This window comes from Mauremys reevesii, linkage group 1, assembly GCF_016161935.1.
Source record: "Mauremys reevesii isolate NIE-2019 linkage group 1, ASM1616193v1, whole genome shotgun sequence".
NCBI classification, from domain to species: Eukaryota; Metazoa; Chordata; order Testudines; family Geoemydidae; genus Mauremys; species Mauremys reevesii.
Genome location: NC_052623.1, coordinates 115112398 through 115128581, shown reverse-complemented (window position 1 = coordinate 115128581; position 16184 = coordinate 115112398). Strand labels below are relative to the sequence as shown.

Genomic DNA, 16184 nt, shown 5'->3' with positions numbered 1-16184 from the left:
GTGGCCAATGCCAGGTGCCCCAGAGGGAGTGAACCTAACAGGCAATGATCAAGTGATCTCTCTCCTGCCATCCATCTCCACCCTCTGACAAACAGAGGCTAGGGACACCATTCCTTACCCATCCTGGCTAATAGCCATTTATGGACTTAACCTCCATGAATTTATCCAGTCCCCTTTTAAACATTGTTATAGTCCTAGCCTTCACAACCTCCTCAGGTAAGGAGTTCCACAAGTTGACTGTGCGCTGCGTGAAGAAGAACTTCCTTTTATTTGTTTTAAACCTGCTGCCTATTAATTTCATTTGGTGACCCCTAGTTCTTGTAATATGGGAATAAGTAAATAACTTTTCCTTATCCACTTTCTCAACATCACTCATGATTTTATACACCTCTATCATAGCCCCCCCCTTAGTCTCCTCTTTTCCGCTGTTAGGGCCCCCGAGGAAACAGGGGCGGAGACGCACCCCAGGCCCCGCCCGACGGAGCGCACCTCCCCAGGGCGGCCCCGCAGCCACTCAGAGGGCGAGGGGGCGTCAGGCCGGGTCAGGGTTAGGAGCTGACGGGAGAAAGAGGCTGCGCGGGCTGCTGCCCCCTCACCTGGTCTATGTACTGCCGGACCCGCTTCCTCAGCCGCTCCAGGTTCATCTCCCCACGCGCGCGAGCCGGGTGGCCTCGGGATGCGCCGCACGCGCCGCTCACTCAGGTAACGGTCCGGCTGTCACGCGCCACGCGCGCAGCCCGGGCACCCCGCACTCCCTGCCGGCCTCGTTCTCTAGGCGTGCCGCGCGGTAACGTCCCCCCTTCCGGTGTCACGCCCGAAGTCACTCCCCCCAGAAACGCCACCTAGCGCGGATGGTTCCTACAGCGCGCGCGCCGAGCCGAGGCGCTGGAGAGGGGCGGCGGGCGACTGGGGCTGTTCTACACTGTCTCGCTCCCTCCTGGGGCAGGGCCCGGGGCAGAAAAGGGGACTGTGACCCAGCGCTGCCAGTGATTGTGACGTTTCTCTGAAGTCTTCAGCTCCTGGAGTCCTGTTATTTGGCCAGAGCCTCCGCGCTCATTAGAAGGAACGTCCCCAGCGCCCTGGGGAACGCGTGACCCGCTGCACCCTAAAGGCTCAGGCACAAATGAAGAGAAAGAGAAAGCTCCCAAAGTGGCGGGGGGGGGTGGTGGTATTATTATGTATTTAATCCTATGATTTCTTTAAAGGCCTGACCAGGGGAGGGCTGGCACGATTCAGCACCTTACAAGATATTATTCGCAGAGGATCTCTCTTCTCCCTCTGTTACCCCCATTGTGAGGAGGCCTGGGCTGCCACACTGGGCCAAGTACCACTCAGTTTAAAAGGTCCAGGGAATACTGAATGAGGGCTGAAATCCTTCCCCAGCAATAGCACACTTGCACTACTTGCTGTGTATTAGGTATTAATGATTAGACTAGCTCAACCTGTGCTTTTATTATTTAAGCTGAAATATTAACCATGGACGTCCAGAGGCAGTGAAATCGGAAAGGAAGATTTGGGCTCACAAGTGACCCAACACTAACTGAGCAGTTAATCCACGTAGCAAGTGGCTAGCTATGGTTGGGAATGTGAAGTAAAATATTTTCTTGGCATTAGGTCAAGTGTGCCATAAATGTGATGGGGGAAAATAATTTTTCAAAAGAATGTCATAGTATTAAGGCCAAGACTGGAAACTAGTAAGGCCATGATGCAAATTTCCTTATAGTGACTGCAGAGTAAAGTGTTGTAGATGCGCAAATATTGGTAAACCTTAATGGCAGAATTATAGTCTTCAGATAGGATGTTGGGACACAATTCCTTGTTTGTTTGTTTGTTTTGTTGGGGGAGGGTTGTAATATATAGTACAGTAGCTAAGGAAAAGGTGCAGAAATACAAAGCAATGTTTGTTTCATATTCTAAATAAAATAGTAGTACAAGTGACCTACAATGTGGTTTTTTAAAAACAGTATGACTTAATACATAGTAAATGCAGATGTACAACTTATGCTACATCTAAAAATCTACTTAATCGTGCAATGAATTAAATGTTTGATCTATATGCCAGCCACCAAAATGCAAACAGAGAGCACAGACTGCATACTAGTAAGTTCTCAGATATCTTTCAATGCTTGGGTTATCTGGAAGGAGGATACTATTTTAAGATAGAACAATTAGTAACTCTGTCTATCCGTCCTCCAAACCCTTCCCCAAACATTTGATCTCACAAATAAAATAAAATAAATTGATAATATTGAAAAGCTGGAGGTTATTAAAAGTGTAGAAAAACCTAGAGAATGAGTTAATTCAGGAGTTATAAATGGAAGACCAAGGCATTGAACCGCATACACCATAACAAACATCCAGTGAAATCTGTTGAAAAGGGAGCAACTAAGCTCTTGCGAGCACAAATATTCCCAGAGTTAGATGCAAGCAGAACATTCATTTCAGCAAGTAAAGTTAGATAAGTTCTAAATTATTTTTAATGCAACATTTGTGCATGATAAATGTAAGTGACTATTCATATTTGTTGTATATCTTTGGTATTCTACAGGTTTCTGAGTGATTATATAGCCCTGAAGTTATAACTCGTACTGTTTTAATTTGGGGGCAGGTATACAATAAGATTTGCAGAGATCAGGCCTTTGTTATGTCTGTCTTTCACTGATTTATATGACATTATAGATCAGCCCTCTTCTGGGTTCAGTTGCCTGAGGAATCTTTTACAGTTTTGGCTGCACGTTTTTTGAAGCATTGCATATACAAATAAAGTTGATAAGACTTTGACTAACTGCCTGAAAAAGGTGTCTAGATTAAGCTTAGTGGCAGGTGGCATTTGTTCTCAAATGATACTTGCAATTCAGGGATCTATTGTCCTGAAACTTTACATACATTAGAGCTAGATACATGTTAATAGTTCATATTCTTCAATTTCTGAATATTTAAAGTACATTTTTTAAATTTCTGTGTTTGGGACATCCAGGTTTGCACAAAATCCATTTTTCCCCCAATTTTAAGATCAAAGTTTAAGTAATTTCCCTCTATACTTCAAAATAAATAATTAAAGCATACATTATTAATAAAGCCTAATTAATTTGAGTCAATATTTAAAGCTAAACATGATATAAATCTTTCACATTCTAACCCTTTCAAAAACAAAAATACTTAAAAATCACTAAAATGTTTCAGAATACATTAAATGAATCCTTATTCTATTCAAATGTTAATATCAAACCATAGAAAAGTAAAAGCATACAAAATGCATCTAAAAATATGAAAGAACAAACTGAAAAGTAAATATTCTTTTTTTCTTATCACTTACAGTGAGAGGATTCCTCCACCCCCTTTTATAACATTTCAAACATAACCATAGTTTTCAAAACAAACCCATAGCTGTACCAGTTAGAAAGGACAAAATCTCTCTGTCTGCATATATTTTAAAACTTTTAAATGGGAAAACTAACTCTTCTTATCTTTAAAAAAGATAAATATGTAGTTGGCTCTTGTCTTTATAGGGGTTTCCTCTTGCAGTTACTTTATAAAATTTGTCCTTGAACAGCAGACACATTTTGTATCAGTAAATCAAAGTATTGCTAACTTTCACATAATTGCATGAGATAATGAGGTATCATTGATTGGGTTCCTTTCTATAATTTCTTCAAAATTATTTAATTACATACCTCTTTATTTACTTTCTCAGTTTCATTATTAAAGAATTAAACCATGCATATAAAACATTTCAGTGCTTAAATATATATTAATATGCACATGGGTAGATTCCTCTCTCTATTTACATCTGCTCTGTTCAGGTGGGGGGTAGGAAAAGGGTGCCAGGGAAGCTGGTACAGCTGTTTGATTCTGTGACAGCCATGACATGAGTTACAGCAAACCAATGGTTCTTTTACACCACCTGAGCATGTCTCTGTAGAAACCATATAATTTGCCACTTCAGAACCAGCAGAGGGCTGCTGTCTTAATCCTGAGACACCCCCTCTCCAAAGGGAAGGGTGGTGGATGCTGGAACTACTGTGCTGGTTTAGGCTGAGCTCAAAACCTTTCTCAATCCTCCCATCTGCTGAGGAAATTCTCAGCTGTGGCCAGACTCTGACTCTTCAGCATCTTCTGAACAATAGAAAAGATCGGATCTGGAGAAGGGAATCTGGCCTCTATGATTATACATTTATTTTGGAATTAATGTAAATATTGTTTGTTTTTATTTTGGGGATTCAGTTCCCAGTATAGCACCCAGGTGATAGGAAAGGAGGAAGAAATCCCAGATGGCCTGGAATCAAAATTGGTCTGAGACTTACCAATGTGGTTTCCTCAAAGATCATTATTCCCTTCCTGACAATGGTTCTCCACTCAATTCAATAAGCTGCCAGAATTTCCAAATGTCAGCAGCAATGTTACCATCTTTAAGTGATTTCTTAAAATGACGATAAGAACCTTCATGTATTTAATTACCAAAGATCTTCTTCAGAAGATATTCAGGGGGAATTTGAATGATGTACCCAGCCTGATGCTACTAAATTTCCTTACCAAGAGCAAGAGCTTAGAGTGATGGCAAAGTTTCTCTCTGGAGGTAGCCATACTGGTTGATGTTGAGTATCATTCTGTGGCAACACATGTGGATGTCATCAGTCTTCCAGACTTGATGCACTTGCAAAGTGACATTTTGGAGCAATAGTTTGCAGCTACAGAATGTATGCTAAATATAATTCTGCAAATAACTGAAAAGAAGTGTTAAGATGTTTACCTGGGGACCACTCCAAAGCTCATTCAGAGTCTTTCTACTCATTTCATTGGCTTCAATAAGCTTTAGCTTAAGGTCTTACTATCCTAAATGTGCTGTTTTTCTGCTCACTATTTAACAGCAATCTCATCTTGCCCTGTCAGTTGCTGCATTTCAGCCGTGGCTGATTCTCATGTATTATATAATTTTATAGAGCATTGTGGGATCCTTATATTTACATCATACCATCCAAATTAAAGATGATTGAGTATATGAACATGTTTAGTCATACCTCACATAAACAGCTTATGTGCCTTTTTATAACTTCTTAATATGTTAAGGACTGTTTGTCTACCTTGACTTGTTCTCTCTTTTGGGAGATTAATGTGAAACTTTTATAAAAGAGATCATGTGTAACACTGTTCTTATCTAACCTGAGTAGGCATCTTGATTTTGAGTGTTTTCTGGGAAATATTTGATTGATTTTTAGATGTTTTGGGTAATAAAATCCTGAGATAAGGCCCTCAAGGGGCCAGTTTCAACAACAGATTCTCCAGCTGCAGTTCAATCTGCTTACAGAACATCAAAAGATTCTTCAATAAATCACATCACTAAACAAAAAAAAAAGCAGTGTTGTTTTTTTTAAAGGAAAATATACTGAATTACTTTTTGAATGATGTTTGAAGACTCCTGTTTAAAAATTAAAGGATGCAGAAAAAGAGAGAGACAGATTATATTCCTGGGGACAGTTTCCTTGCTGGAGAGCCAAATTTAGATTTGTTCAAAGAGTAATGAGTGCTTACAAAACTTACATTGAACAGAAATGTTTGGATTATTTAAAAAAAAACTGAAAACAGATTTGTTAAAATTTGAACATCCTCCTACAGTTCTTTGAACCCAGGAATAAGCATACTATACTATGCATGAGAGTCAGAAAGTAAAGGTGATCAGTGTATCCTGAGTGTCAAAGTATGAGCTGGCAGGTGCATTTATGGGGGCTAGTTTAAAAATATAAGTAACATTCACAAAAGTAAATAGTTATGCATAAATTACTGTGAAAACTCAGAGAAAATAAACACCGGGTTATTTTCAAAACATCTAATGACATCATAATTTTCTGGTGACTAAACCATACTAATACTATTACAACAAAATTGTTAAGAAACCTATTTTATACTATTCTGCAGTAGAAATTTAATTTGTTCTATAACATAACAGAAAAACAATGATAACAGATCAGTCGTTAAAGGCTAGATGGTGATTTATACCAATGGAAGTACTTGAGTAAGTGCTTACCAGTGTGAGTAAGGGCTCGACAATATCTATCAAGTTCAGCACATAGCTATCCTCTGTAACAATGTCATATTATTACTGTTACCCTTGTCCTTCTCGTCTCCCTTTCCTTGTTATCCTCATTTGTTGCATCTTATCTTAAAGTAGATAGTAAATAAGCTCTCCGGAGAAGGGACCATATCAACCATTGTGTTCATTACTGTACATAGCAGTAATCCTGACTATGGCCATTCTATGGTACCACAGTATACATAATATCACCAATTCCGTATTTTTACTAGGACAAAAAGTTTTAAGGAGGGTAAGGGGAAATAAAAAGAACACCTGAAAATAACTGGCTGCTGCAACTTACATGTACTGCTGGATTTGCTAGCACAGCTTCTAAATTGTTTGAACCAACAATTCTCTGCTTAACAAGATGCACATGTATGTATATTTTGAAGTGTAGACCTGGAGAGTTAAGAACAGTCTGCTGTGACTGATCATTGTGCAGTTTCCAAATGGTCAGATTTTTGTTGACTCAAACCCAGTATTTTTATTAAAAAGAAGCAAAGACACTAGTTCTCAATGAGTAGCCAGGGGGTCCATGCCTTCCTGGGAAGATTCTCCTCCCTAATACAGCCAGTTGTGAAAGGCTTTGCCTCTACCCAGGTTACTGGTTCCAGCTGTCTAGAGTAAAACCACTGAGAGTCTTGTGAGAAACCTACAGTTAAGCATGAAGTTTATAAGGAAGCGTGATTAATCTGAAGGATGATGTAGGGTTAATGCTACCAGGGAGCATGTAAAACTCCTGATAAGGAGTGGAAAGAGTATAGCCTAATTTCACCAAAGCCCCCTTACTTAGACTACTTACTAGGTATACCAATCAGATAGTAGAAGCGAGGATATAGGTCAATATTAGTAAAAGGATATTTTGTTAATTAAATAGACATGATCTAGGGCTGGAGAAATGATCTAGGCCAAAGTAGGGGACTTAAAATCCTGACATTTACCAAGACTGACCAGGCATTTTCCCTACTCTGTAGAACTCTTGATCCAATTAAAGAGCTACTATTGAATCGGACTTGAGATTTTAAAAGATGATCTCCTGCCCTCTGGTGTTCAAGAGCTTCTCAGTTGCTGTGCAGTGTTTTGCCTGGTTTTCAGAACTCTTTCCAGTCTTGCATCAATTGATTAATTGACATCACATTTTTCTTATCCTGCTGTCTCTCTGGGCACCAGTGATTATTAGAAACTTAGAGAAAGTATTAGTTTGTAGGGGAAAATTACAACAGAGAATTAATTGTGATCTGGTCATTCACTATTGACAAGCTGGAGTTGGAAAAGAGATGAGTCTCTCTTAAATATACAACTCACCACTGACTGATATCTGTTTTAATTTGTCTCTTTTCTTTTTTGAAAGCCTGTAGTTCTAATTGGTGTACCAAGATTTCTATTATGAATTTTCCATATGTCTCACAATCTGAGTCAATAAAAATGCTGGTCATGATGTGCAGCATAGACACCAGACTGATGTAAAAGGTCCAAGAGGATACGTGTATTTTAAGTACATCTAAATGACTAAAAGGGGTTGAGCTATTCTGTACCAAAACTTGAATTAAAACGGGGATTCCCAATGGTGTATCTGCTATTTATCTATAAAGAACTGGCTTGGTGGCTTCTGAGGATGAGAGGGGAATTTGGGCTCTCTAGTGGTGCCGCTGGATGCTCAAGGTGCTAACAGAATGAAATTCAATGTTGGTAACTATGAAGTAATGCAGAGGGTGTATTAAACCCAACAGGGGAACTGAAAGGGTTAAGAAACAACGCTGGGCCAAGGTGACCCTGCCCATCTGCACTTACAGTGCATGCTCCATCTGGCAGTGGATCTTAAAAAGGAGCCAGGCAGCTCAGTAAGGGGCTGACAGGGCAGGGAGAGGAAACTACTACTCAGCTTCTAAAACTGGCTCACAAATACAGACCTGAGACCAAGCAAGAGAAGAAACAGAGGCTGCTGGCTCGTGCTGAGCAGAAAGCTGCAGGAAAGGGGGATGCTCCTACTAAGGCCTGGTCTACACTAGGAGTTTATGTCTAATTTAGCAGCTTTAATTCGACTTAACCGTGCACCCGTCCACACCAGGAAGCTAATTAGTTCGACCTAGAGGGCTCTTTAGTTCGAATTCTGTACTCCTCCCTGACGAGGGGAGTAGCGCTAAATTCGACATGGCTATGTCGAATTAGGCTATGTGTGGACGGAAATCGACCTTAGTAGCTCCGGGAGCTATCCCACAGTGCACCACTCTGTTGACGCTCTGGACAGCAGTCCGAGCTTGGATGTTCTGACCAGCCACACAGGAAATGCCCAGGGAAAATTTGACACCCTCCGGCGCCTTGTGGATGTTCTGCAGGACCGCAGGCAGGAGGACAGAGCACCCCTGCACTGTATCTGCAACCGCCCTCCCCCGCCACAAAGTCCCAAACCCCCCTCACCCAAAGTAACAAGGAGGGGTGACAGGGGCCGTGAAAACTGTCACTGCACCCCTGCAGAGTGCACAAATACAAGAAGGCTCTCATTCCCTAAATGTTGAGAAGTCCTTCCCTTCCTCGCTCACCGAAGCCCCAATCCCAGTTTCATCCCCTAACTGTGTAGTTGATTATTAAAAGTAGTTTGCTGTTAATTACTATTTCCGTCAAGTTTTTCTACAGAAGACTGTCTGTGAAGGGAGAGGGGGAAGGGGGTTGTTAATTGCATAGGACAGTCACCTTTACCAGGGTACAGACATGGGGGCAGGATCAACAGCAGGTCACACACACAGTGCAGTCAGTAGGCACCCTGGTCGGTCTGGGAGGTGTTTTCCATGTTCTGTGTGGGTGGAGGGTATGTGACTTTGTGGCATGGGAGGGCGGTTACAGAACTTATGCAGCAGTCTTTGTCCCGGACCACAGAGCCACGCAGCAGGGGAATCTGTAACCGTCCTCCCCCGCCACAAGGTCACATAGCCCCCGCACACAGAGTCCTGAAAAGGAGGGATGGCAGGCTCCGTTGAAACAACCAGTCCGGCACTGCAGACCGCTCTAGGAGCAGGAGCCTATCATTCCTCGAGTGTAGAAGCGGTGTTAACATCACTGCACACCCTACCCACCACAGTCTGCGTCCCTGTTTCAACCCTTTAACGCGAATTCATTAATAAAGAAAACGTTGTTAATTAACAATGTTCCATTAACTTTATTTTTAAACGTGTGTTGGAAGGGGGAAACGTGGTGAACGGGGTATGTAACCGCAGAAGAAAGTCAACAGTAACTGAAGCAGGGGCAGGTTCAGCTTCTCTGTAAAGAAACTGAACAGTCACAGGTTACCCTGCTCCCTGAGGAATCTAGCTTTCAAAGCCTCCCGGATGCACAGCGCTTCCCGCTGGGCTCTTCTAATCGCACGGCTGTCTGGCTGAGCGTAATCAGCAGCCAGGTGATTTGCCTGAACCTCACATCCTGCCATAAAGGTCTCCCCCTTGCTCTCACAGAGATTGTGGAGCACACAGCAAGCTGCAATAACAATGGGGATATTGGTTTCGCTGAGATCCGAGCGAGTCAGTAAGCTCCTCCATCTCCCCTTGAGACGTCCAAAAGCACGTTGAATGATGACAGTTACCCAAGACCACCCTCGACACATTTTTCCCCCCAGCATGCATTGTGGGGAAATCCCAGAATTCAAATGGGCAGCGGGAACTGCGGGAACTGTGGGATAGCTTCCCACAGTGCACCGCTTCCAATGTCGACGCTTGCCCCGTTAGTGTGGACTCACAAAGTCGAATTAGTGTCCTTAGTGTGGACACACAAATTTGACTTTGTAAGATCGATTCCACAAATTCGAATTAAGTTAAATCGAACTAATCTGGTAGTGTAGACATACCCTAAGAGACCACCTGTCCTCAGAGCTGGTGTCAACACTGTCACTACCCTAGTAGAGAACAAGAAAGCTCAGCTGGTAGTGATTGCCCATGATGTAGACCCCATTGAGTTGGTGGTCTTCCTGCCTGCCTTGTGCCGCAAAATGGGAGTTCCGTACTGTATCATCAAGGGCAAGGCCAGACTGGGGCGGCTGGTCCACAGAAAGACCTGCACAGTGTTGCCTTTACACAGGTTAACCCTGAGGATAAAGGAGCCCTAGCCAAGTTGGTTGAGGCTGTCAAGACCAACTACAATGACAGATATGATGAGATCCGTCGTCACTGGGGTGGTAATGTGCTGGGGCCAAAATCAGTGGCTCGCATTGCCAAGCTTGAGAAAGCCAAGGCTAAAGAACTAGCCACCAAGCTGGGCTAAGTGTACTGGATTTACATTTTTCTGTACATAAAAAATAAAATCTAAACCAGTGTTTCAAAAAAAAAAAAAAAACCTCCTGAAGAAGGGCATTGCAGAAGCCTTTCCCGGGCACTGGGGAAGGGAGAGAGGCCTGTTGAGCCTAGAAAGGCTGAAGATTCAGTTACTCTTTTTCTTTACTAGTGTGAGTCAAACTGTGAGACTTTGATGGGTAGGAAGTGGCCTAGGGAGGCAGCTTTAATACATTCCTGAGTGCTGGACTTAGTGGCTTCTTACGGGGCCCTGGGCTAGGGCCCAGACCATAGGTGCTGAAAAAAACAGTGTGTGCTTAGCACTCACCAGCAGCCCACTGATCAGCTGGAGACTGCATTTTTGACTTCTTGTTAACCAGTGCGGTGAGACAGAAGTTTACTTTGTTACTGGCTTGGTATATCTAATGATAGAATAACCACTAGTCTGGGATGGGTCTGCGCTATTTCTCAGCAGTTTGTCCTGAATCTGGCATCTTAAGCTGTGATCCACGGAGGCACGGCGACGGGGTCAATACATGGGCGGAAGCCCTCACTCTCACCCTGCATTCATGAAGGCGGGGGACCCAATATTTTCCTTGAGACTCTGTTATCCCAAGTAGGGATAAAGTTAACTCATGACCTCACTGGAGGGCGAGTCAACCCTCCACCAAAGGGCAGACTGTCACAGGGCAGGACAGCGGTCAGTGAGAGACGTGGGAGGTGGGGTGAGCAGAGACCTAGTGCTGTAACTATAGGCAACACTGCCAGTGAGCACTGCCTATCAATGCACATTGGAAAACATAATCCCAACCATACATACAAAACGATGGGTCTAAATTAGTTGTTACCACTCAAGAAAGAGATTGTGGGATCATAGTGGATAGTTCTCTGAAAACAGCTGCTCAATGTGCAGTGGCAGTTAAAAAGCTAACAATGTTAGGAACCATTAGGAAAGAGAGAGATAATAAAGCAGAAAATATCATAATGCCATTATTTACATTCATGTTATGCCCGCATCTTGAATATTGCACGCAGTTCTGATTGCATCATTTCAAAAAAAGATGTATTGGCATTGGGAAAAAGTACAGAAAAGGGCAACAAATATAATGAGGGGTATGGAACAACTTCCATATGAGGACAGATTAATAAGACTGGGACTTTTCAGTTTGGAAAAGGGACAACTAAGGGGGAATATGATAAAGATCTATAAAATCATGAATGAAGTAGAAAATGGAGAAGTGTTATTTAATCCTTCACATAACACAAGAACTAGGTGGTCACCCAATGAAATTAATAGGCAGCAGCTTTAAAACAAACAAAAGGAAGTGCTCCATACAATGCAACCATCAACCTGTGGAACTCATTGCCACAGGATTTTGTGAAGGCCAAAAGTATATCTGGGCTCAAAAAATAATTAGATCAGTTAATAGAGGATTGGTTTATCAATGACACTTAGCCAAGATGGTCAGCAATGCAACCGTATGCTCTAGGTGTCCCTAAACTTCCACCTGGCAGAAGCTGGGATGACCAGTGATGGACCACTTCAAATTGGCTTGCTCTGTTGGTTCCTTCTGAAGCATCTGGCACTGGCCACTGTTAGAGACAGGATACTGGACTAGATGGATCATTGGTCTGACCTGGTATTAGCTGTTCTTAGGTCTACTTGCTCCTTGGTGTTTTTACTGATGGTGCTACTGTATTTTGTGTGGGTAGTTGGTTATGATGTAGACCAGTGGGCACCGACTGGTCAATCCTGGAGCCTCTGCCTGTCAATTGCGATCTCCAGCTCCTAAAAGCCGGCAGTGCAGCGGGGCTCAGGCAGACTGCCAGCCTGCCCTGGCTTCACACTGCTCCGGAAGCTGCTGGCATGTCTCTGTGGACCCTATGGGGGAAGGGGAGAGGCGGCTCCTTGTGCTGCCCCAGCCCCCAGGACCATTGGGAACCGACCAGTGGGAGCTGTGGGGTGGTGCTTGCGGACGTGGGCAGTGCACAGAGACCCACTGCCCCCTTCGCCTTCAGGGGCCACAGAGATGTGCCAGCAGCCAGCCCCTTCCAGAGCGGCATGGGGCCAGGGCAGGCAGGCAGCCTTCCTGAGCCCTGCTGTGCCGCTGACCAGGAGCCACCTGTAGTAAGTGCCTCGCAGCCAGAGCCTGCACCTCACACCCCCTCCTGCACACCAACCCTCTGCCCCAACCCGGAGCCCCCTCCTGCACCCAAACTCCCTCCCAGAGCCCACAGTCGGCATCCACTCCTGCACCCCAAATCCCTGCCCCAGCCCAGTGAAAGTGAGTAGGGAGGGAGTTAGTGACAGAAGGAGCAGGGAATGGAGTGATCAGGGTAGGGCCTTGGGGAAGGGGCTGGGTAGATCCTGGGTTGATCTTAAATTCAAAAAGTGATCTTGCGCGTAAAAAGGTTGAAGACTACTGATGTAGACCATGCTCCCCCAGATATGGATACCTCTAATGCTTTTCACATAGACCATAGACCAACAGTAGTTGGATAACAATGACTATTGAGCACTAGTGACCTACTCCAAATTTGAATCTGAGACCTACAGTGAAAAGCTTCATATTTCGCTATCAAGACCCTGAGCCATTCCCGTTTACCAAATATAACTTGGCTAGGTGATCATGTATAATAAGGTGTTTCTAAAAGTAGCTGAAAATCATGTAGATACAATTTTGCAAAGCTTCATAATCTGAAGTCTAAACCATTGCAGTCATCAAGTCTGAGAGTGCAGAGCGAGAAGGCATGTTGGGCCAAGTTCATTCCTAATGTGTCCCCATTGAGGTGAATAGTTATATCAGAGATAAACTTAGACCCTTGATTGAAATTTATAATCCATGGAGAACCCTTCTGAACAAGACTCCAGGAGTGAATACTGAAACTTCCTGCATGAGCCATAGACACTTATAATCTTCATCTCTGTTATTCTCCCAAGTGTAGGCAGAAAAGATTCCATTTGACACAGGCCGCTGCAAGAAGCCCTTTTACATAAGAAGATATAATTTAATAGTTTCGGAGAGTGCAGGAACCCAGGGTGAAATTCCAGCTCTATTGAAGTAGGATTTCACCCCAAATGTCCCAACGATGAGGGTGCTATTTTTTTCACTGGGGCTTTTTCTTGACTTGTCATTGTTTTTATTCATTATTCAGGAGTAGTTTTACCTTCTATTTTTGATAAATAGCTTCATTTATAAAATGTTTATTAATTTTACAGAAGAGACATGTTTTAATCAAACAACTAAGAACATAAAAACTAATCTCTTCTCAAAAAAGCATGCATGAAATATAAAAACATATACTCAGTCCTTAAAGGTGCATACAGGACCAGTCCTGCTTGCCTGGGTTATATGAATAATCACATAAAGAAAATAATCTTTGGCCCGCAGTACAACATGTAACAACAAAGTATAACTATGCAAATATAGAAATAAATAAAAATACTCCCACCCAGCAAACAGGCCCATGCATGTTACATTGTATTGATCTGTATGTTCATGTATACATTTCACACATAGCACTATAAAACAACTATCTGTACTTCCCCAAGTCTCTAGATTTTCCCCTATGAAATTTAGAAATGGATTCTATATTGCATTAAAGTAATTCAGTTTAACTTTTATTCCAAATACAATATTTGTGTATGAGACTGTTGTTGCAAGGTCTGTCAGGTTATTGTAGATACATTTTCCATGTCCTTCCATTATTGTAGAATAATCCTTTTAACATTATTAGACTAGGGGAAAGTCATTCTGCTAATGCTTGAGGATTTCTTTAATTCCTGAAAGATGAAATATGGCAACAGAAGGTTCCAGTTATAAGGTATATTATTTAAATACTAACATTTTGGACTAAATTAATTGTACCTTTTTGCATTCCAGGAGTATGTCTGTGGTATCCAATTATAGCTAAGTAGCTCCGTCATTTATTTCACGTATACATATGTGATCTATATACTATAAAGAACTTAAATTTCAAACATGCAGACAGAATCTGGAACAAAATCTCAAAAGAAGAGTTACCAGTCAATAAGCAGTATGGCATTAAGACAATGTAAATCAATCTTCCATAGATTATATTGGATCCCAACTCACAGCTACTGCACACATATTTCTAGTTGCCATCTTTTACTTTTTTAATTATAAGACTTTTCATACTCCTCTTTTAGCAGATCTATGAGAATGATTTTAAAGAAAACATAAGATGCATATATGCAAAACTTGAATTGCTTAGAATGTTGTTGGGCACAATCCTATTACCACAAATGAGACAGAAAGGCTATGCTACAGGAAGTGGGACATCCTGTTCTTTTATTCTTTACATCCTGTTCTTTTATTCTGTCATCTGCATAAAAACACGTAAAAGAAAATCAGCATCTACACCAGGGGTCTCAAACTCATGGCCCACAGGCCATCTGCGGCCCGCGAACCTCCCCAATGTGGCCCATGGGGCTCCAGCAATTTTGGGGCCAGGTCTCTCCCTTGGCCCCACCTGCGGCCCCTGGGCGCTCCCCCTGCCCAGGCAATTTGCAATGACCTGGGGCCCCAGCAGCGCAGTGGAGCTGAGCAGTGTCTGCTGGCCCCTCCCTGCTGCCTCGAGGTGGGGTGGGGCGGGGCTGTGCCTCCACGTGCTGCCCCTGCCCCAAGTGCCCCTGCGGCTAATGGGAAGCTGCAAGGGCGGTGCCTGGGGGCAGCAGCATGCAGAGGTCCCCCAGCCTTGTAGCCCCAGGTAAGCGCCTCATCTCCTCCCCCTTCCCAGAGCCTACATCCCCACATACCCCCTCCTGCCCTCAAAGTCCCTCCTAGAGCCTGCACCCCCTCCCCCTTCCCACGCACCCCTCCCGCCCCCAAACTCCTCCCAGAGTCTGCAAACCCACCCCCACCTCCTGCATCCCCACCCCCTGCCCCAGACCAGAGCCTGCACCCAGCACCCAAACTCCATCCCAGAGCCTGCACCCCAGACCCCCCCCACCCAAACTCCCTCCCAGAGCCTGCACTCCAATCCCCTATCCCAGACCTCCTCTCCCACCCCAATTCCCTCCCAAAGCCCTAGGCAGGTAGGGGCAGAGTTTTGGGGGGCGGGTTCTGGGCAGCATGAGTGACATTATTGGCCCGCTGGGAGGATTTGAGGACTGGCACTGGCCCTAAGGTAAACTGAGTTTGAGACCCCTGATCTACACACTGTTTCTTCAAAACCAAAGTTTTTCATGTCAGATGTGACCTGCTGAAGAGACGACAACACAACACAGGGTAAAATAGTTATTACTTATTGCTGATGCTGAGGTGTAGCATCAAAGGTAAAAGCTGTGGCAGACTGACCATTTCCTGAAATATGAACTTTACTGAATTAAGTTTAAAGCTTTGTGGGTCCATTGTATTAAGAATGCAATTGTGCATGTGTTATAGTGGAATTGTATGTAACTTAGGCAGGCCATTCATTCAGTTTTAAACCAGACAGTCCTCTTCTTCGGTGCTTTGTCCTCCACCTGGTACTGAGACAAAACCAGATGTGGTTTTGTCCAGTATCGGAGAGGGGATGCCATTTTGAAAAGCACGGTGCTCCCTCCCTCCTGCCAGTCTGACCTCACATGCACTGTATGCATGAGTTCATGCCAATGGAGGCAGAGCAGTGTGATGTTCCAAAGAGCGTCCTCTGACCAGTGTGAGCTTGTACTCACATTGTGTGTGAGGTCACATTGGTGGGGGTGGGACACACCATTCCCACAAGTACCAGAATGCCTGGTATTTTGAGAATATGTGAGTGATCGCCCTAATGTAACTCCCCTAAGAGGAGGGGGATGCTCATGTAATTTCTTCAGTGATCAGCACTTTGAAGCCTCTGCACCTCCTGGAGAG

General features: G+C 43.7%; 2 protein-coding genes across 2 annotated transcripts in view; one reads left to right on the top strand and one right to left on the bottom strand.

Moving 5' to 3' along the window:
• Window positions 1-831, bottom strand: part of CDC16 (cell division cycle 16) — a 61813-nt gene extending 60982 nt beyond the window's left edge. Inside the window, exon 1 of the mRNA XM_039510542.1 lies at window positions 597-831. Coding sequence (XP_039366476.1) covers window positions 597-644 — 48 coding nt within the window. The 5' untranslated portion in view covers window positions 645-831. The remainder of the gene's footprint in view (window positions 1-596) is intronic.
• A 6912-nt stretch (window positions 832-7743) lies between these two features.
• Window positions 7744-10363, top strand: LOC120405095 (60S ribosomal protein L7a-like). Its single transcript, XM_039538380.1, is given in 4 exon segments — window positions 7744-7759; window positions 7897-8063; window positions 9912-10113; window positions 10116-10363. Coding segments are annotated over 4 exon segments (588 nt in total). The 3' UTR covers window positions 10319-10363.
• Window positions 10364-16184: the final 5821 nt, after the last annotated feature.